This window comes from Alligator mississippiensis, chromosome 4 (assembly GCF_030867095.1).
Source record: "Alligator mississippiensis isolate rAllMis1 chromosome 4, rAllMis1, whole genome shotgun sequence".
Lineage (NCBI taxonomy): Eukaryota > Metazoa > Chordata > Crocodylia > Alligatoridae > Alligator > Alligator mississippiensis.
In genome coordinates, this window is record NC_081827.1 from 161,898,147 (window position 1) to 161,920,427 (window position 22,281).

A 22,281-nucleotide genomic window follows, 5' to 3' on the forward strand; every position below is an offset into this window, starting at 1 on the left:
CTGACACAGGTGCCCCCTGCCAGCCTGGGACGGGCACCCAGAGGAGCCTAGAGTTCCCCCTGACTGCCATATAATAGCAGACCATGACAGGAGTATCTCTTCCCTGAACTGCTCCCATCAGGAACAGATTTGCTCCCGATGGACATATGTGTAGACATGCACTCAGGGAAAGCTTACTGCACAGTATTTTACTATGCGGTAAGCTTTCTGAGCATTAATTGCATGTGTAGATGTGCCCTCTGTGTCTGCAGTACTGTATTGGGCTCAATTGGCACACATGTTGGCTACAGTATAAATTTTAGAAAACTACAAATGGCCAGGTCAGGCAGTATAATCCTCTCTTACCCCTATGCATAGATGTCCCCCGTCTGTACATTTTTTGATAAGTTACACTGATGTACAGGTAGCTATATCCTCAGTTGCTTCCTCTACAAGAACATAAGAACTGCCATTTAATGGGTCAGACCATAGGTCCCTTTTTCCCAGTCTCCAGTTTCCTGCCCCTCATCTGCTCACATGTCCAGCGTGAGTTTCACTGGGCAGGTCTACTGGCTCCTTGGATTTGTTTGAGGACCAGTGGGCACTGTCCAGTATGCTCTGCTCGGTGTCCCTCCTCAGTGCACTCATTCTGCACCTTTGACCTCCACTTCCATTCCTTTTATATTTTCAGTTGCCCAAAGGAGTCAGTGACCACTTTCCCAGTAGCCTCCCTTTCTGAGAGAGGCTTGTAGTTTCACTTCGTGGGCTTTTGGCCCATGACCCCTTAAAGTAGCAAATAAGTTTGTCATAGTGGCAGAGTGGATGCAGAAACAGAGAATGAACAGGGTATGATCAGGGCTCTTTCCACTGTTCCTCTCTCACTTGCAGCCTCCAGCATTTAAGGACGAAGACATTCCAATTCAGAGGCTGCACCCCTAACTTCTGTGCTCAATGGCTACTGATGTACCTTTCCTCCAAAAATTTATCCAGTCCTTTTTTCAATCTGGTTAAACTGTCAGAGTCAACAACATCTTGTGACAATTAATTAATTACATGCTGTGTAAAAAAGAACTTCCTTTTTTAAGTTCTTTAAACTTGCTACCTACAAGTCTCTCATTCTCTGAGCCCTCACACTGAGACATTTTGCCTTAGCAGTACCCATAGGGTAGAGGTTAGACCGGGGTGGGCAATTATTTCAGGTGGAGGGGTGCTTAACAACTTTTGGTGAGCTGTCAAGGGCTACAAGGGTACCTCCACCCCTTGGCAGGTGCCCTGTCCCCTGATGGCCATCTTGGGACCAGAAGTCCTACCCCCTAACCCCTGGCCTTTGCCACCAGAAATACCCACCTTGTCCCTGGGAGTACGCCTTTTGGGAGGGGGGGAAGTTGCCATCTTGGAACCAGAAAAAAAACAAATCATACAGTAAAAATTAAACATCTACTATAACATATTTTAATTTTATTTAAATAATATTTATCCTGATTTACATGTGTTTGCATAGTGTATATAAAGGTTATTGCAGAGTGGGAGCCCAGCAGGGGGAAATAATGCTGAAAGGAAATCAGCACAGATTCATTGCAGGTAAATCCTGCCTGACTAACCTTGTTTCTTTTTATGACCAGGTCACAAAATGCTTAGACACAGGAGTCGAGGTAGATGTCATCTACCTAGACTTTAAGAAGGCCTTGGATACGGTATCTCATTCTGTTCTCATAAATAAACTGACAGGCCGTGATACAGATGATTACACAGTCAGGTGGGTGGCAAATTGGCTTAGGGGTCGCACCCAGAGAGTGGTGGTGGATGGGTCAATATCAACCTGGAAGGGTGTGGGCAGTGGAGTCCCACAAGGCTCGGTCCTGGGACCAGTGCTATTCAGTGTCTTCATCAGTGACTTGGATGAGGGTGTGGAGAGCACCCTGTCCGAGTTCGCAGATGATACCAAATTATTGGGCAAAGTTAACACACCATAGGGTAGGGAATGGTTCCAGGCAGATCTGGACAGGTTGAAAAAATGGGCAGAACAAAATAGGATGCAGATCAACAAAGACAAGTGCAGAGTGCTGCACCTGGGCAAAAAGAACCACCAACACACTTACAGGCTGGGGGATGACCTTCTCAGCAGCACAGCAGCAGCAAGGGATCTTGTAGTCATAATTGACTCCAAGATGAACGTGAGTCATCAATGTGACGAAGTGATCAACAAGGCTAACCACACTTTATCATGCATTAGCAGATGCATGACAGGCAGGTCCAGGGAGGTGATACTTCCCCTCTATGCATCACTGGTCAGGCCGCAGTTGGAGTACTGCGTCAAGTTTTTGGCACCGCACTTCAAGAGGGATGCGGAGAATCTTGAGAGGGTTCAGAGGAGGCCACTTGTATGGTCAGAGGCCTGCAGGCAAGGCCCTAGGAGGAGAAACTGAGGGACTTAGATCTCTTCAGCCTTCACAATAGAAGGCTGAGAGGTGATCTTGTGGCCGCCTATAAATTCATCAGGGGAGAGCAGCAGGAAGTAGGAGATGCTCTATTTACTAGGGCACCTCCTGGAGTAACTAAGAACAATGGCCATAAAGTGATGAAGAGCAGAATTAGGATGGACATTAGAAAGAACTTCTTCACAGCAAGGGTTGCCAGAATCTGGAACGGGCTTCCCAGGGAGGTGGAGCCCCTACCCTGGAGGTCTTCAAGAGGAGACTGGACAAGCACCTAGCTGGGGTTGTCTGACCCCAGCGCTCTTTCCTGCCCAGAGCAGGGGGTTGGACTCAATGACCTACTGAGGTCCCTTCTGACCCTAACATCTATGAAACTCAAAATAAAGTCTTTCTCTTGTATAGTGTGTGTGTGTGGGGGGGGGGGTTGAACTTCTGGGGGGCTGTGGGGTTTATGAAGGGGTGTGAGGTTTTGGAGGGTTGTGGGGGGGAGTATGTGTGGGTGGGTGGGTCTGGGCTTTGTGGGGGGTGTGATTGTGGGGTTGGGGGGGGCTGCCCCATTACACACCTCCCCCCATGCTCACAGTTTTCACCACTGGCAGCAGCAGCAGGCAGTGGGCTGTCAGGGTGCTTCTGGCCCACAGCAGGCAGAGCCCCCCCAGCAGTGCACTGCTCCAGCTGAATCCCAGGAGTTGCATGTGGCAGCATGGATCTGGCCTAGCCTGCTGGTGCACATCTTCAAGCCAAACCGTGCTGGCTCCGTGCAGGTATATGGGGCTCCTAGCACTACAGGCAGGAGCTGTGCACCATTGGGCTGGGCCCAGTGCCTCCACGTGGGGCTTCCAGCACTCCAACAGGGAGCTGCACAAGGGGCATGGAGCCCCCCCAGTCCAATGGTGTGTGGACCGGGAGCCACAGGGAGTCGTGTGCCATCGGGCCAGGTGGCCTCCAATACCTCTGCATGCGGCTCCCCACTGGAGTGGTGGAAGCCCCATGTGGAGGCATGGAGCTGGCCCGGCCCAGCCCAATGGCACATGGCTCCTACCTGCAGTGCCAGGAGCCCCACATGTTGGCACATGCAACATCTGGGATTCAGCCAGAGCCATGTGCCACTGGGGGCTCTGCCTGCAGCAGGCCAGGAACTCCCCGAGGGCCTGCGGCTTGCTGCTGCCACCAGCAGTGGGGGCTGTGCACTGTGGTGGGGGGCCCACTCCCACCCACAAACCCCCCTCCCTGCAGGCAGGAGCTCCCCTCCCCTCTCACCAGCTGTCCAGTCATGCATCACCACACTCAGTGCCTCCATGTAAGGCTCCCAAACAGAGTTCCAGGAGCCCCACAGAGGTGAAAGCACAGAGCCCACCTGGTCCAATGGCATATGACCTCTGAAAGGCCACCTCCCACCGGCTTTCAGAGGGGCAGACACAAGCTGGTAATGATTGTTTTTTTGGCTGGGCCCCATGGGCTGGATAGAATGGCCTGGTGGGCTGGGTCCAGCCCACAGGCTGTATTTTGCCCGCCCCCGTTTAGCCTGATCTCCCCTCAGGCCCCATACTGAGGAAGTAAATGGCAGCATATGCTTCCTTACTCCTTGGTTCCTTTCAGCAGCTGTTCAGAGATGGAACACCATGGAGATTCGAAGGTGTTTAAGCCTAATGGATCATAGAAGGTACCCGACTCTTTAGTTAGTCTTCGAAAGTCCCTGCTCACCCCTGCCTCCTGCTCTTTCATTCAGGTGCTTCTCTGTCCAAGGAACAGAAGCTGAGATATTGTCTTCAGGCTTCAGGCCAGTAGCTGTAGCTTGGCAACTTTGCATTCCCAGTTTCCTCACAGTAAGTTTGTCAACACCCCAAAGTTTTGGGTTCTTTTTCCCTATGGACTCTTTCAGTCTTGGTATCAGCATCTTCCTGAAGAGGTGGCAGGGCTGCTTCTTGTTATATCTTGGCATCAGACTTCCAAGTGCTCTCTGGGATCTTTGTCCCACCTTTGATGGCTTTATCCTAGCATCAGATGGCAATCATTGAATAATAGAGAAGCAGGGCTGGAAGGGACTCTAAAGGTCATCTAGCCCAATCCCCTGCCTGAGGCAGGATCATCCCTATCCAACCCATCCTATACAGTCCATAATTTAAACTCTGTATAAAACTACCATCAACCCTGGCACAACACAGACCTAACATCCTACTCTGTCACAGGGAAAGCAGGGGAACCACAGCAGCTAACATCCTGCTTCCATGAAATGTCAATAAATGCTCAAGAAATCCCAGGTAGAGGGTCATGCCCCCTGCTACAGAGGAAGGCAACCTGCCTCCCTCCTCCCCCCTCCATACCAATCTGACCATGGGGCAAATTTCCTTCCTGACCCAAATAAGGTGGTTGGTCTGACCCTGAGGAGAGGGGCAAGACCCTATAGCCAAAAACCTCCAACTTTGGTCTCAGCAGGAACATTGGTACACCCCATTCAAAGTTCCCAGCTTTGGCTGTAGCCAACAGTCAATAACTCTGAGGAAAACTTAACACCCAACACCCTGATACATGTAGCAGAAAATGGGGAGTTGGGGCAACCATAAAAGCCCAGAAGCATAGGAAATAGCCATAGTAGAACAGAGGCATAGCTACACCTAGATCATCCCCGACCAAAGGCTGTCCACCCTCTTCTTGAACACCTCCAACGACAGAGAGTCTGTAACTTCTCTAGGCAGTCTGTTTCTTGACTTCACTATTTTAATGGTGAAGAAGTTTTTCCAGCTATCCAATCTAAACTTACCTTGCTGAAACTTCAAGCCATTGGTCTGTGTCCTGTCTCTGCAGCAAGAGAGAAAAGAAAGGTGCTTTCCCTCTTCTTTATGACAGCCTTTCCCCTTTGAAGACTGCTGTCATGCCCCCTCTTAAGTGCCTTTTCCACAAGCTGAACATACAATACAAGACATGTCTCTTCTAAGTGGGAAAGACTCTCATTCCAAGCTTATGTTCAATCTGTCAGTCTTTCAAACCGGGACCTATAAAAATCCCAAGGAGAACAAAGACACTTCTTCCTAGCGAGGTCCCTTGCTTCAGCCTCAGACCCAAGGTCAAGTCCCTCTGCAGCACTATGCAAGCTACGTTGCAGTAAGCGCAACTTTCCACCAAAGCCTAAGAAACTAATGTTGAGTCTCTCCGTGCAGTGTTCCTGTCACTAATGCCTGCAGAGCAGCCACCTGCAGCTTGGTACATGCCTTTGCCTATGCATTATGCCATTCTGGAAGCCACCCAAACTGCTGCTGCATGTAGTGAGGAAGTTTTCCCATCTCTGTTTGCCTAGGGAATGACAGGGCCCACATTAAGGTATATGTTGAGTATTCCTTTGGAGTCACCCACAAGAGATAATGTGCATGTGGACAACTAGCCACAGGAGAAAACAGCTACTTACTAATAACTGAAGTTCCTCAAGCTGTAGTGTTCATGTACACTCAGGGGCAGATGCAGTGAGTGTGGTGGTGCAAACATACCCCCTTTCACCGCTGAGAGCTCTGGTTTCAGCCACTGGTTGCATCTGTAGTAAGCTTGCTGCCACCACCATCACCCCTCCTTTTCAGCATCCTAGATCTGTTTCTGCATACTTTTAAATCCTACCCTCCCTCCTCTCTTCCTCAGGAGCAAGTGCAATGTAGAGCTCTGCTGTTGAAAGAAAACTGAGGAGTTGGAAGTGCTCACAGTTCTTTATCCTCTTGGGATGGAGCACACGGGGAATAAGTGCTGAAGTGTAGCCTACGGGTACTTCTAAGGCAAAAATCTCTGTGGGCTTAGCGTGTGGGATCATGTAAGGGACAAGAACTCCAGTTACCGGTAAGTAAATTAATTTTTGTGGAGATTGTCAGTGCTTGCCTCTTTAAGAGGATTTTTGTTTTCCTTAGAGGAGCAATTGTAAGGCTACTACTCAAGAAACTACAGCCTAAATTTGTGGCTTGGTCAGTTAGAGCTGTCTTTCAAATTTCCCTTGCAGGGAAAATGAAAGAGAACATCGTGCCAGAGCTGCTTCAGAACAGTCTGGAGCCTGCATTTCTTTGGCACACCATTCCTGTCAATCTGGCTTCATGGAGCAGAAACTGTGGTGCTTTCATTGGCCACCATATAATCTAGTGATAAATGGGGTCAGGTGTTCATACCAGTTTGGTTGTGTATATTAGCCATTATCAATTCAGCTAATGGTAAGTTGCTTTTGACTTGCTGGCATGCAGGCAGGCATGGATGGATTTGTTTTCAGTTATTTCTTTCTTTCTCCTGAAATGTTCTGAGGATAATAATTGGTTCAGCACCCTTGCAGGCTTGTTTCTCTGCGGGGCTCTGTCTTGTCACTCATACTTCTCCATCTGTGGGATGAGCTCCTTAGGAGAGACTATGAGATGCTTTGGGCTGCAGTCAGATATTCTGTGCTCATTTGTCTGTCCCTTCCTGATGTCCAGGTAGGGCAGTTGCTCTCTAGGCCAGGATAAAGGTAAGTTGACTCAGGCTGACTCCAGGTGACATGGAGATGATGCTGCTGGGGGGGAAGCTCCTGGTGGATTTTGTAGGTGTTGCCATGTCTGCTGAAAGAATGTGCCTATCAATGGCCAGAGCAGTTGACACACTTTCGGACTTTTCTCCGCTCCCTTATTGCTAGGTAGCAGCATCAGACTGGAGAGCTTTTTCTTATATCTGCCTGGTGGGGATGATTTCAGCTTTTCTTTAATGCAGATCTCACCACAGTTCTTTCCACTGGTCTGTGGCAGCTTGCCAACCTTGGATCTACTTTCAAATACTCAGAAGCCACAGTGAGGGCAAAATTCTGTGTGCTGTTTTGAAAGTGGCATGGACTTTTCTGAGTACATTTCACTTGTACTTCAGTAGTTCCCCATTTGCTTTTCAGTGAGATTCCAAGAGGCAATGGCCTTGTCCTCATGTAACCTCCATTACGTATGTTCATCTACGGTGCTCCTGTTCATTTGTCCCTAGGATTCCTGTTGTGGAGGCAGGAGGACACTGTTGTGTCAGTGCAGGTTACTTAACTCTGGAGCTCATATCCCTTGTCGGTTAGCTGGAACCATTTGCTGACCTTCAGGCTTCTTTTCAGATAGGAAGGATGTGTAAAACTAGTTGCTAAGAGTTTGGCTGGAGATTTTGCTCATGAGTCTGCACTAGACTTTGTCACAGGGTAGTTGGAAAATGGGTGGCTTGGGCTGTTATTTGCAGCCAATTGTTAGCAAGATGTTATACTTTTATTTTTACTCATGTCTTAAAGACATAGGTGTGCCCAGAGGCTGGGGAAGTAGACTCATTTTTCCCACAATCAAAATACAAATAAATGAATGGAAAATATAAACTGATGTTTGACTGCATTTACAAAGAAACCAAGGGGAGAATCTGCTTTTATTATTTGGCATCAGGTCAGATTTGCCAGTCAGTCAGTACAACCAGGATTCTTTTATGTATGGGTCAGTAGTTGTCTGCAAGCAGTAAGCCTTCACTTGTGTGGACCACAGTTTTGTTTCTTCCAAGTTGCAGAATAATTGGGTCCCTTCTAGCCTGATATCTAGTTGGGAATAGGCTTCTGGAAGGTTTGTTTCCATGCTGTGTAGTACTGAGAGAGGCACCAAAAAATATGAGAGAAAGCAAGGAGTTTATTTTCACACAGGGAGCCCTCAGTGGCTGCATCAGTGGGAGGAGCAATGCAGTGAAAAGAACTCCTCTCCTTTCCTGGACATAAAATAACAGTTAACTGCATCATACTACGTTGCTGGCTTGAACAAGCCATTCCTTTTGGTAAATGGGAGTAATAATTTTCCTTCCTCGTACATTGCTTTGAAACAAACCCTTCTTTTTTGAACACATACTGCTTGTGTGGATTCTGCTGCAGGTGTGCATATGCCTTGTGCATGGGTTCAGACTGGCTCTTTTGACTAGCTCTGGCTGCAGCGGGGGCCATGTGTGCAGCCTGAGCATTTCCTCTGCTCATGCATGAGCACAGAGGTCAGAGCAGCCATGACCCTCTCTCGGTTCCTGCTTTTGGCCCATGGCTGCAAGACAAACTGGACAGTGTCCAAATTGCTACTATTTCTTCATCTTCAGGCTCAATCTTTATGTGAACGATTTTGTCTTCGTTCCTTTATTTATTTATCACTTTTTATTGGACACTTCCCCAAAAAAATAGATGGGCAAAGTCCTTGCTAAACAACAGACAATTCACACCAACTGCCAGTATGGCAGATTTTAAACCCATATGGTTTGAACCCTTCCTGTTCTTGTGATAAGTCTTCTCCCTTTAATTGTTGGGCACAGCAGATGTCTTCTGTGCCTTAGGGAAGGACATATCCCACGTGAGTGCTCCGTCTGCTGCTCCTCATCGTGCACTCAAATACTAGAAGATGCAGGGCTCAAATTTCAGCTCTTGGTACAACCCAAGAAAGTTGTCTGACCCCAGAGAAGAGACACCTTCCTCAACTCCAGCATGAAGCATATCTACAGCAGGTGCCACAGTAACCAGGTACTCTGTCTTCAGTTCCACAGGGAGAAGCAGCCTGAAAAGGCGTTGAGACCTTTCTGGCACCAGCATAAATCACTCTCGCATCCTTGGCCCTAATGGCCTCAGCAGCAAATACATCAGTATCAACTTGGGGGCAAAGAAACTCCCTTAGACAGAGTGACACACCTGGACTGAGCCCAAGTACAACTCAGAGCAAACATCAGGCTTATCCCATAAGGAGTACTTAAGCCATTCAACCAAATGCAAGTTTTCTACCCTGAGAGAAGGGAGCAAGGCACTGGCCGCCAAAAAGGATGGGAGAACACAGTACTGACACTTGATACCATCACTGGTACTGAGAATTACCTGACTAGCACTGACCAACAAGCCCTTCCCAGTATGAAATAAACCTTAGAGCAACAGCCTCTGTGGCACCAGACCTGTACCAGTGAGCACTACTGTTCACTGAGATGTTCTTCTCCAAGACCCTCCTTGTCTCACACTTATAGAGGGGAATACTTCCCCTCACACTGGGCCAAGGTGGGAGTGCCTTCTACCTAGGGACCTACTTAATTCGTGATTTTGTGGATTTTGCGTAAACCACAAAATCTCCACTTGTCCATGAAATCAACCTTAAAAAAAAACTTAATAAAAATAAAATGCTGGCTCCCCAGTAAGAGCCAGTGGTCCTTGCTGTTTTGCAACCTGCCTGGGAGGGGAAGGCACTGGCTGGCGGGGTAGCACAAAGAACAGCCAGCAGCCAAGGTGACTGCCATCCCCTCATCCCTTCTCCTCCTGGGGCTTCCCCTTCAATCAGCAATAATAGGTAGGGCCACATGTACGGTTGCAAAGCTTCCTCTTGTGCATGGATGACCTCTATCTGACACAAGAAGTCTGCAGGCCAACAAGAGGTAGAGTGCCACTCGACCTGGTACTGGCAACTGGGGAAACCTAACCAGCAACTTAATGATCGACCACGAGCTGATCACCTTCACCATCCACCGTAAAGCTGGCAGGTCAGTCAGCAATACATAAGTCCTTGACTTCAGGAAAGCTGACTTTGACAAGTTCAGGAAGCTTGTTGGTGAGGCCCTAAGGGACCATGACCCAAAGGGGAGGGGAGTTCAGGAAAAGTAAACTCCTTAAGGGAGCGATCCTCAATGCACAAGCTAAGGCTATTCCACCTCGGAGAAAAGGCAGCAAAAGGGCACAGCAGCCCCCTCGGCTCTCCAAGGAACTAGCGGACCTCCTGTGGCTAAAAAGAAAGGCCTACAAAGGATGGAGGATGGGATCCACCTCCAAGGAGGAATATTCCGCACTGGTCCAGACCTGCAAGGAGCAAACCAGGAAAGCCAAGTCTGCGACAGAACTCCAAGTAGCTATAAGTATCAAGGACAATAAAAAGTCCTTTTTTAGATATGTGGGGAGCCGGAGGAAAAGCAAGGGCAACATTGGACCCCTGCTAAACCAGATGGGACAACTGACGGCTGATGACCAGGAAAAAGCCAACCTATTAAATGGGTACTTTGCGTCGGTCTTTCATCAGTCCTACGGGACACCCCTGCCCATTACAGGACAGGGAGGCTTGGGTGAGGGAGATAGCCTGACCTCCATCCCTGCTGACCTTGTGAAGGAACACCTTGAGATGCTGGACACCTTCAAGTCAGCTGGCCCTGACAATCTACACCCCAGGGTACTCAAGGAGCTGGCGAGCATCATAGCCCAGGCCCTGGCATGGATCTTCAAGAACTCCTGGCACTCTGGTGAAGTGCTTGAAGATTGGAAGAAGGCCAATGTAGTGCCTATCTTCAAGAAAGGGAGGAAAGTGGATCCGGCAAACTATAGGCCCATCAGCCTGACCTCTGTCCCGGGGAAAGGCTTAGAAAAGATTATTAAAGAGGCCATTCTCAACAGACTGGCTGATGGCAACATCCTGAGGGATAGCCAGCACGGGTGTGTTGCAGGTAGGTCTTACTTGACCAATCTTATTTCCTTTTACAACCAGGTGACCTATCACCTGGACAAGGGAGAGATTGATGTCATATATCTTGACTTCAAAAAAGTCTTCGATCTGGTATCCCATGGTCACCTCTTGGCAAAACTGGCCAACTGCGGCCTTGGGTCAGCCACGATCTGCTGGCTGGGGAATTGGCTCTGTGGTCTGACCCAGAGGGTGGTGGTTGATGGAAGTCAATCGTCATGGTGCCCCGTGACCAGTGGGGTCCCCCAAGCCTCTGTCCTTGGACCCATATTGTTCAACATCTTCATTAATGATGTGGACATTGGAGTCAGAAGCGGACTGGCCAAGTTCACCGATGATACCAAACTCTGGGGTAAAGCATCCACACCTGAGGAGAGGAGGGCGATCCAGGCTGACCTTGACAGGCTCAGGAAATGGGCGGACAAGAACTTGATGGTGTTTAACACCAAAAAATGCAAGGTTCTTCACTTTGGGAGGAAAAATCTGCAGCATGCTTATAGGTTCGGCAGTGCTACGCTGGTTAGCACTACAGATGAAAGGGACTTGGGGGTCATGATTGACCACAAGATGAACATGAGCCTTCAATGTGATCCTGCAGCTAGTAAAGCAAGCAAAATGCTGGCTTGCATTCATAGATGCTTCTCAAGCAAATCCCGGGACGTCATTGTCTTGTTGTACTCAGCCTTGGTGAGGCCACAGCTGGAGTACTGCATCCAGTTTTGGGCTTCACAATTCAAAAAGGATGTGGAGAAGCTTGAGAGAGCCCAGAGAAGAGCCACGTGCATGGGCAGAGGTCAGGAAAACAGACCTTACAACGATAGGCTGAGAGTTATGGGACTCTTTAGCCTGGAAAAGCACATGCTCAGGGGTGATCTGGTGGCCACCTATAAATTTATCAAGGGTGTTCACCAGGATCTGGGGGAAGGATTGTTCACCAGAGTGCCCCAAGGGATGACAAGGTCGAACGGTTATAAATTCCTGCAAGACCATTTCAGGCGGGACATAAGGAAGAATTTCTTCACTGTCTGAGCCCCCAAGGTCTGGAATGGACTGCCACCAGAGGTGGTTCAAGCACCTATGTTGAACGCCTTCAAGAGAAATTTGGATGCTTATCTTGCTGGCATCCTATGACCCCAGCTGACTTCCTGCCCCTTGGGCAGGGGGCTGGACTCGATCTTCTGAGGTCCCTTCCAGCCCTAATGTCTATGAAATCTATGAAGGGCAGCTAATAGCCCAGATGGTGGCTGCACCCTCATCCCTCCTTCCCACAAGTCGGTGGCAAGGTGCAGGGCTTCCAGGAAATGCTCATAAAATCAGCTCTTTATGCCGTGACCAAGCCCTGGAAATTCCTTTGTCTGGCCATGAATTAAGTAGGTCCTTACCTATACCAGACACTGGTGCATACACTGGCAGTGGGTGGGTCAACTGCAGTTTGTCCAAAAGCTGAGCAATTGGCCTGCATGGCACTACTAAGGAAAGAGACATCCACGTCTCTACTTATCTAGACTGGTGGTTCTCAGTTGATTTGATCCTGAAGTCTGCCGCCAGACCCCTGCAGAGAGCCTCCTGTTGGCAGAGCTAATTAAGCGATTCACCGCACTGCACTAAGGTGGATCTACTGCTTTTTGTGCCATAGTTAGTGCAAAGCCACATAGGGGGGAGGAAAGCAAGGTTATCAGCTGACCACCCATGCAGCCCACCTTCAGCACCTTCAGTGCCCACCAGTTGAGAACTGCTGATCATACATGTATTAGAAAATTCTGCCAAACCTTAGCTGTACCCTTTCTTTACTCACCTCATTGGGCCTCCTGGTGAACTATGAGAAATCACTACTTATGCCATCACCAATCTTCCTAGCACTCCTAGGGGCCAGAGAAGATTCCACAGCCACACAAGCTTGAGTCCTCTCACTTCAGTCTTTACTGAACACAATGAAATTGCACCCAGCTACAGGCATACAAATTATTTATCTTTCTGCCTCTACATAGTGATGCTGCTCCCCACTTCAACTGTGGCTGAGGTCAGCCTATTTCCCCCTCCCCACCCCCTGCAAAACATCTGATGAACAGGAACATCCCAGTATCGCCCATATCCTCATAGTACGCAACTGGTGGCTGCATCCCACCAGTGTTCAGCATGGGGCACATCTTATTACCCTGGCACCAGTTGGGGCACCAGTCAGGGGTTCACTTGGGAAGGCATGGAGAACCCATCTGGACAATCAGATACAATGGAGGTGATACCCAGCAGACATAGAACTAAATGTAGAGCTCAGAGCCATCAGACAGGAGCGTGTCATGTTCCTCCCTATTTTATGACATTCAGCAGTACAGATACTGACAGCCAATACATTGGCAATGCACATCATAAACAAGCTCTGAGAGGCCTGCAGTGATCTGCAGAGGATGTCAGCATTCTTTCTGGGCATTATGAAGTATGTGATGCTTTCATGTAAACTATGTTACTTAAACTAAAGGGGAACATTTCTAAATTGAAGGTCACTTTTTCTTCCATCTTAATATTACCTAGAGCAGCATTTCTCAACCCATTGGTCGTGACACAGAAGTGGGTCACAAGAAGATATGAAAGAGTTGCAAACAAACTTTAAAAATGGATTCTCCTTCAAAGGAGAACAACATGGAAAACTGTGGCTTTTCCCTTGCAGGCTGGCAGGCTGCTTGCCCCCACCCCACTACCCCAGACACCCACCCCCTGCCCCACACACTGGGGGCTGAGGCCTGAGGTTGGGGGCAGTGGGGCGGGAGTGAGGGGCACTGGATCGGGACTGGCCACTGATGTTTATGGGTCCTGATACGAAAAAGGTTGAGAACCACTGACTTAAAGGGTACTATGGATTCATTCCTTAGCTACAAATTCTGGTTTGTCTTCTAATCTGTTTTATTTATAATATGTATAAATGACTACTAAGGTAAATATGTACATGTGGATTGTTAATAAAAAACATGTACTTGGCATCTTTATTTTTTTGACAGCACAAGTTTCTCGTGGTTATATCGCTCCTTTCCCCAGATTTTAATGGCTTATTTATAGGCAGTGGGATCTAATATTGAATAATTTATCATGTAGCTATGGATGCTGGAGAGATGAGATAGGGAATCAACAGAATCTTTTTAAAAATGCCCAGAATTTGAAGGCAGAATAAGGCAAGTTGTCAAATATCTGTTCAGGAATCTTCTCCAAATTGACATTGACGTTGTGGCTTTTTTTGAACTCTTCTCTGTTCTCTTCATGTCACATGAAACTCGCAAGATAGACTGAATAGCCCCAGTTATTTGAGAAGTAGGGTTTTTTGTTTTTGTTTTCCTAAGTACCAGAATCCTTGCTCAGAAATGTTATATAAAACAAATCATTGCATTTATTTTATCCAGTACAATTGCTTTAACCTCGATCTGTTTCAACTGTGTACTATTGTAAATGCTAATAAACAGTACAGTGGTAGGTGGTTGGTGGAGAGTTGGGTTTAAATCCCATTTCATGTCACAAGTGAAGACAACTTTAATAATAATTTGTTGTCTCCTTCCAGTCTCCATTTGTGAGCATCATCAAACCTACATGCTGCAGAGCTTGTCTAGTTGTGGGCAGATTTTGAGTTGGAATTACAGATCCCATTGTGGTGTATTGACAAGAATATATGGGGTGTACTGGGTTTGACTGAACCCAATAACCTGTATTGAGCATGAGCAACAAGATTTTTAGACTTTTAAGCGAAGCAAACACTTCCTCCCTGATGCTTGTAAATCTTGTGTTCTCTCGTATTCAAATAAATGAGATTTGAAAGAATAATCATACATTGTTCATTTGGATTGGCCTTTTGGGCCCATTTAAATTTCATGCAGCATTTCTGGAAACCTCTTTGGATTACCAACAGACTCACCAGCCATTAATTCCCAAGTTTTTTGGGGTTTTTTCTATCAGCACACATCTTCTAAATAGCTTGAAAGCAAAAGAAAATGAAATATGACATGAAGACCAGAAATGAATCTAATTTAATTTGGAGAGTGTAGTAGAATGTGGCTAATGAAGAAATCCCCTTCTGTAGCCATTCTGTTAATGGTTGTTTTTTATAACTGTGTGTATGTGCCTCCTCCCTACTATATGACTGGACTATAAGTGAGTTAAATGCTCACGTATGAAATTTGTGGGAGTTGACAGCCCAGCTTACCTTACACTTCTTTGGAAGTTCCAATCTAATACGTAGGGGGAGTTTCTCCATACCTAAGTAGGATTTACAGCTGGTGAGAACAGGCAGACTTTACAGATAGTTCACATTAGTTCAGTGCCAGGTACAGGTCCATGAGAGCTCTTTCCTCACTAGGCATGGTCAAGTTACGACAGTGTAGATTCACAAAGTCCCCACTAGTTTTTCATTGTCCCTTTAGAACGTTCACCGATTCTTTTTTGGAGGTTGGTGACCACGGTACATAGCTAGACAAAATTTGATTCAGAGGGGCTTGTTCAGGCCAAACTTATTGCCAGAGATAAAGATCATGCATTTTTTAACCTCCCTGCACAGAACAGCCTCCACTGCTTTAAGTGGTATTATGAACTTATGACAAATATAAAGAATGAAAGTCTCCTTCAAAAGCCTTTTCTGGCATGACTTAAATTATTTGCAATTGCTGACATTTGCCTTTTTCAGATGGGTGCCAATGTCCATAAACCTTTGTTTGAAACAATGAAGAGTTATTGAGTTAAATGTTCCCAGAATAGCAAATCTGGGAAGTATTAACGGTACGTTATGTGAAGGTTACTGCCATAGCTGAGCCTGCAGTTCGCATGTTTGAAAGGCAGAAATGTGTATTTGTGTAACCATGGCCAGTTTCAAAAGATCAGTAAAGATCAACTTAAAAATCACAGTTCTGTTTGTATTGTTTTATTTCTTGTTGTTACTTTAATTAGACCCTGTTGGACATTTTCTGATTAAACGAGTTTAATTGGAAAATGCTAATTGGTTGAGACTGGTGTGTTTCAGTCATCAGCTTTGAAGATGTTTTGCACAATCTCATTTGAATCCTGCTTGGATTCCTTAAGGACTGCCCTAGGGGTACAGACCTGAGCTAAATTTTGACTGGCTTGACCTGTAATAGTTAAGATCACAATTACTGACAGAATCAGAGAAAAAGTGTATTTCTACGTGTTTGTGCATTTGACGCGTGTGAAGTCAGTCTGTTCCAATCTTGATTATGTTCTTCTTTTGCACAACAAAGTAGGAGAAAAAAAACATTTTTAAAAATGTAACTATAAAACCACAAAAAATGGGGAGGGGTTCGAGTTGTGGTGGTAGAAAAAGCAATTTGAAGGGCTTATAAAATAATTAACGTCTAAAAAAATTCCACACTTCAGATAACAGTATCTTTTAAAACTAAGCATTTTCCTTTTGTTGTAAAATGGTCTGTTTTAGAAGACTGGTTATCAACTCCTGAGAATTTGGAATGAATGTTGACATGGTCCCATAACACTGAGTGAATGGGCGGTAAAATGGTAGATAAAGTTCGATATTGCTTAATACAAAATAATGCACGTGGGAAAGAATAACCTGAGATACACATACATGATGATACGCTCTACATTAGCTGTTAATATTGAAGGAAGAAGAGATCTTGGAATTATTGTGGATAGTTCTCTGAGAACATCAGCCCAATGTTCAGCAGCTATCAAAAAATTATTTGGAAAGGAATTGAAAACAGAACAGAAAATGTTGTTATGCCACTGTATAAATCAATGGTATGCCCACATCTTGGGTGCTGTATGCAGTTTTTGTTCTCCCACCTCCAAAAATATGGAAGAACTAGAAAAAAGTACAATGAAGAGCAGCAAGGAGGAACAAAAAGAAAATAAAATAGGCTAGGACATTTCTGCTTAAAGAAAAGACAACTAAAGGGAGCTATAATGGAGGTCCACAAATGTGAAGAAATTGTGAAGAAAGTAAATAAGGATTTATAATTTACAGTTTCTCACAATACCACAACTACCAGACATGCAGTTAAATTACCAGGAAGTAGATTTAAAGCAAATAGAAGGAAGTTATTTTTTTACAATCTGTATGATTAACTTGTAAACTTATTACCACAATATGTTGTAGAGGCTGGCAATTTAACCAAGACTTAGGGAGAATTTAGGCATTTAGGTGGCTTGCAGACGTTAAAAAAAAAAAGTGCTTTACCAGAAGAAGCAGTGCATTGCTTTAGCCTGGCTCTGGAGCATCTGTAAATATGAGCACTTCAGCAGGGCTTTTTGGTATTGTTAGCTAAAGCTGATTCAATCAGCTATTAGATAAAAGCACCAAAAAAGCTCCACTAAAGCACCCAATCTTTATAGATGTCAGGCAAACCGGGTTGAAGTCACATGCTGCCTCTTCTGGGCATGCATGGGAGCTTGGCGCAGGAATATGTAAAGTGACGTGTTTTGGGGGGTTTTTATGTCTACAAGTACCCTTAAATTCCAGAGTGATTCAGATTAACCCTGCTTTAGAGTTGTGCACCTTCAGTTTGGGCTGAAAAGTTCTCTGGACTTGGACTTCTGCACTTTCCCACACGTCACCTAGTTCAAGCAGTCTGAAACCTCAAGTCCACCTTGCATAGTTCCATTCATCTGAGACTCTTGGAGAATTCTTAATTCACGCTAATGGCAATGGAGTCAGCACAGAGCACAAAACCCATAGTCGCTTTCACTGAAAAATCCAGCAAGTAATTGCATTTACTTTGTATGTAATAGCCTTTTGGGTAGAGCACTGACCCAGATAGTTGGATGCCTGGGTTCCATGACCTCCATACCTCCCGTTTCTCAGGAGAGCGCCCTAATCACCACACTATAGAAGAGTTTTGTTTGGGGATGGAGGGGGGGGGGGAGGGGTGCCATCTATTCCTCCAGCTCAGGCTGGCCTGCTGCGCAGCTAAAAATGCAAGTCATGACGTCAGAGCAAAAAAAGAAAGGGGAAACCAGGAGTGTTTAACTGTATTAACAGGCATTAGTTAAAATATGGAAATAACTCTATGTGCAGGGGCTGGAACCCAGGTTTTCCTGCCTATTAAATGTCTTCACCACCAGGATACTATGTTATTCATTATCCTTTGTGTAAAGAGCCTAAGTACCTCATCTTGAATCATACTTCTGTGTATCTCCCTATTGTTTGTATAAGGATCCCAAGTACTGAAATCCATCACTTTAGATCACCCTTGAGAGGCAAGGCACCTAATTTTTAGACACTGCTGTGCCTGGGTGGAAGTGCATAAGTGACCGAACTGGATCTAGGCCTTCATCATTTAAAAGCAATTGTACATTTTGTGGCTCATTGGCCAGCTACCACGGTACATCAAGTGTTGTAAATGTACATACCCCCCAATGACTAGTTTCATGTAGCTTAAAGCTAAATCAGTCACTTAACTTGACCTTCTGTATATCACAGGCCCTTACATTTCCTGAAATACTCCTATACTGAGCCCATTGACTTCTGTTTCACTAATGTATAATCTGTGTTTTGGTTAAATCATACAAAAACATATGGGAATAAACTGCCCATAAATATTAGAGTGTGGAAATTAGAGGGTTTCTAATTAGAAAGTAAAATTTCTGGGACAGATTTCCAATGAGTGCAGTAAACCCGCCTGACGTTAAATAGAGCTGAATACGTTTATGGATTGTGCTTATGAATTTGCCTTCCACATTCCAAGACTTAGAACTTTGCATTTGGCTGTATTAAAACACGTTTTATATGAATAGACCCAGTTTATCAAGAAACCCAGCATGCTTGGTATGATTGGCTTGCCAGTATCCGTACTTACTGTACCTCACATCCTTACGTCATTTTCAAAATTTCTTGGCGGTGATTTTGTATTTTCTTCCAGATCACTGTGAAAAAGGTTTAATAGTGTCGAGCTCAGTGTCTGTCCATGCTGAATCCCACTACATACGCTAACAGGATGTGATAATTCCACATTGATGGTTTTACTTTTTACTAGTGTTTGGAATCAGCTATAGAATAAAATCCTACTCGGGGCCAAAGCAATGATTCATTTCCATTACCATTACTTTGACTGTAAAAAAGTAGTGACTAACATCATTTAATTTTCCTTATACCATATAATACAATGAAAAAAAGATGGCTTTTAAAAATCTTTTTTCAAATCTTTTTTTAACGCAAATGTTAAACAGTGTACAAGATAGTTCTTGATGTGTTTTAGTGACAATACACAATGAGAATTGGCTTTCCAACTCCTATTAAATTTCATGAAAAATGGGCTTTCAACTCCCTTAGGCTGAATTGAAAATCTTAGCCTAAAAGTCTAAACTGTCGTTTTTATTAAAACTCACAGTACAGGAGCATCAGAATGTTTATTCATTTATTTTGTTGAAATACCTTTGAGACCAGATTTTGTTTGTGCACTGGTACTTACACATTTTTCTCTTTACTTGTAGTGGATTTTTTGAAAATCTGCAGAGGAACTATAAGATTCGTCAAGCAAGCTTTGGCTGGCAGAAGGTCTGGATAACAGGTGACATGGCGAAAGAGCGCAGGGGTAGAATTATTGTAAAATGATTACTCTTTCAGGCTTTTTTGTTGAACTGTTGATCCTGGTGACATGTTAAAAATCTTAATATAGTCTCTTTTTTTTTTCTAAGATAAAACAATTCAACCACCATGAGTTGGAGTTTCTTGACCCGTCTGTTAGAGGAGATTCACAATCATTCAACCTTTGTTGGCAAAATCTGGTTGACAGTGTTGATTGTCTTTCGGATTGTCCTGACTGCTGTTGGAGGGGAATCCATCTATTATGATGAACAAAGTAAGTTTGTGTGCAACACAGAACAACCAGGCTGTGAGAACGTTTGCTATGACGCTTTTGCTCCTCTTTCACATGTGAGATTTTGGGTGTTTCAGATCATTCTTGTAGCCACTCCATCTGTGATGTATTTGGGCTATGCCATTCATAAAATTGCCAGAATGGTTGAACATGGTGAAACTGACAAAAGAACCAGAAGTAAACCCTTTTCAGTGCGCTGGAAACAGCATCGTGGCTTGGAGGAGACAGAGGGTGACCATGAAGAAGATCCAATGATGTACCCAGAAATAGAGCTAGAAAGTGAGAAGGAGAACAAGGAACAACCACATCCCACCAAAGCTAAACATGATGGCAGGCGACGAATTCGAGAGGATGGACTCATGAAAATCTACGTGCTACAACTTCTTACTAGAACTATGTTTGAAGTTGGCTTTCTTATTGGTCAGTATTTTTTATATGGTTTTGAAGTTAGCCCAACATTTATATGCAGCAGGAAACCATGCCCGCACAAGATAGATTGTTTCATTTCAAGGCCAACAGAAAAGACCATTTTTCTATTAATAATGTATGGGGTGAGCTGCCTATGTTTATTTTTGAATGTCTGGGAGATGCTCCATTTGGGATTTGGAACTATCCGAGACGCACTAAACAATAAAAGAAGAGAGCTGGAGGACTCTGGTACCTATAACTACCCTTTTACTTGGAACACACCATCTGCTCCTCCTGGCTATAATATTGCAGTCAAGCCAGATCAAATCCAATATACTGAATTGTCCAATGCCAAAATGGCTTACAAGCAAAACAAAGCCAACATAGCTCAGGAACAGCAGTATGGGAGCAATGAAGAAAACATTCCAGCTGACCTGGAAAATCTGCAGAGGGAAATTAAAGTGGCTCAGGAACGCTTGGACCTTGCAATCCAGGCTTACAATAACCAAAACAATCCCAACACTTCCCGAGAAAAGAAGTCAAAAGCAAGCTCAAACAAAAGCAGTGCCAGTAGCAAATCAGGAGATGGGAAGACCTCTGTCTGGATTTAACATTGGCTGGGTTTGACTTGTACTTTTCTCTTTGTTTATGGTAATCAGCAACTTGCAGAATAATTACTTCCATTAAATAAATATTTGGCTCTGTTTATCTTCAGGGATACTGTTGGCTAATGATCCAGGCACTCAAAAAACTGTTCATGCCCATGTTCTAGGATTATAGAACTTTTCTTCTGTCTTCCAGGTCAGGAAAAGAACAGGTATATTTAAATCATTCTCATTGAACGGTTTACACTGTATGTACAGTATCATGGTACATTTATGCACAATTTTTTGTATTTGTACATTGGATCTCGTCAGTTACACTTTTTTATATTAAAGAAAAGAAAAGGTAGGTAACTCTTAGCATTTTGCTAGTTTTCTTACAGTGGTCTCTAGACCTCTTTTTCTCTTTTTTGTTCAAATGTGAACCTGTCTATGCTGCGTTTCAAAGTGCCTTGTACATGTCCACAACTTGGAGGATGCTTTTGTGACCAAAAGAGCCTGCTGAGTATTGATCACCTAGGAACAGAGTGGTGAAAGCTTTGGGGAATATTTGCTAGTGGTGCCATCGAGTGCATATTTATAAAGTTATTTGAAACTTTTGAAATGGAAGTGTCATGCTAATTAGTAGATGCCATAGTGTTGCACCTGCAGTTTAAATTACTTTTAGAAAGACATTTGCATACTATAGTGCATATAATCTTAAAGGAATAAAGCCATACATAATGTAAGCTTTATCCAGCAGGGGGAAAAGAAACCTCGAACTCCTGTAAAATGCTTTAAATGAAATGACTTTATTCATTAATTCCAGATTGATATGGTATATATAGGAAATATGTATTTCATAAAGTCTGTTACAATATGAAAACACACGAGAGCATTAAATTGTTACAGTGACTCTTGGATAATTGGATTGTATGGAGTCACTCTAAATTGTACATTTTCTGTATTGCATTAGAGAGAAGTTTTGACAGACATAATCTTTGTTTAGAGGAATATGTTGCAAGCAATTTTCCAACTACAAGTGACCAAGATGTTTTACCCCCAAGTCCTCTTCACTCCATCATATCCAAAGGCCTCGGTTCAGACAGAGCAATATGTAAATTTTGTATTTCTGCTTGAGAGACCAGTTGTGTTTGACATTCTGAGGATTTGACATTAAACTTAAATTTATAATTTGAAAAATGAGAATGTAGTATTTACTGCCTTTGGCAGTGTCTTTTTGGCAAGGGCAAAGCATTGATGTTTGTGAGAATGCTGATAAATTGTATATACTTCATACTACTATTTATAATTTGTTCGGGACCATGGTCTGTTTCTCTTAAGATTTAGTGTGTTTAATATATATTTGGGGGCAGTTTTAAGGTGAAACCCTTTTTCTGTTGGGAGGTTACCTCAATCTGCCACTGCCCCATTTACAGTCTAATCAGGAACAGAAATCAAGAGGTAAGGAAATAAAGGATGTGAGCTGCTGTGCAACAAAACATTCAACCACACTGTTAAATCTGTTTCTATTCAGGCAAGTGTTTATACACATGTTTAACATTAAAAAAATAAAGTGATAGGATATAAACTTATGCTTAAA

At 44.5% G+C, this 22,281-nt stretch overlaps 1 protein-coding gene across 10 annotated transcripts in view; it reads left to right on the plus strand.

Annotated features, from left to right (window-relative positions):
• The window catches only part of GJC1 (gap junction protein gamma 1), a 32,947-nt gene extending 11,066 nt beyond the window's left edge, over nt 1–21,881 (plus strand). For 3 of the 10 annotated variants that reach the window (XM_019476163.2, XM_019476184.2, XM_019476178.2), the window contains 3 exons: nt 6,042–6,233; nt 19,304–19,380; nt 19,508–21,881. In XM_019476163.2, coding sequence (XP_019331708.1) covers nt 19,527–20,708 — 1,182 coding nt within the window. In that variant the 5' untranslated portion in view covers nt 6,042–6,233; nt 19,304–19,380; nt 19,508–19,526 and the 3' untranslated portion in view covers nt 20,709–21,881. Of the gene's footprint in view, nt 1–4,148; nt 4,241–6,041; nt 6,234–19,303; nt 19,405–19,507 lie in introns of those variants that run through there. The other 7 variants (XM_019476197.2, XM_019476186.2, XM_019476192.2 and 4 more) reach the window with 5 other exon arrangements.
• The last annotated feature ends 400 nt before the right edge of the window (nt 21,882–22,281 follow it).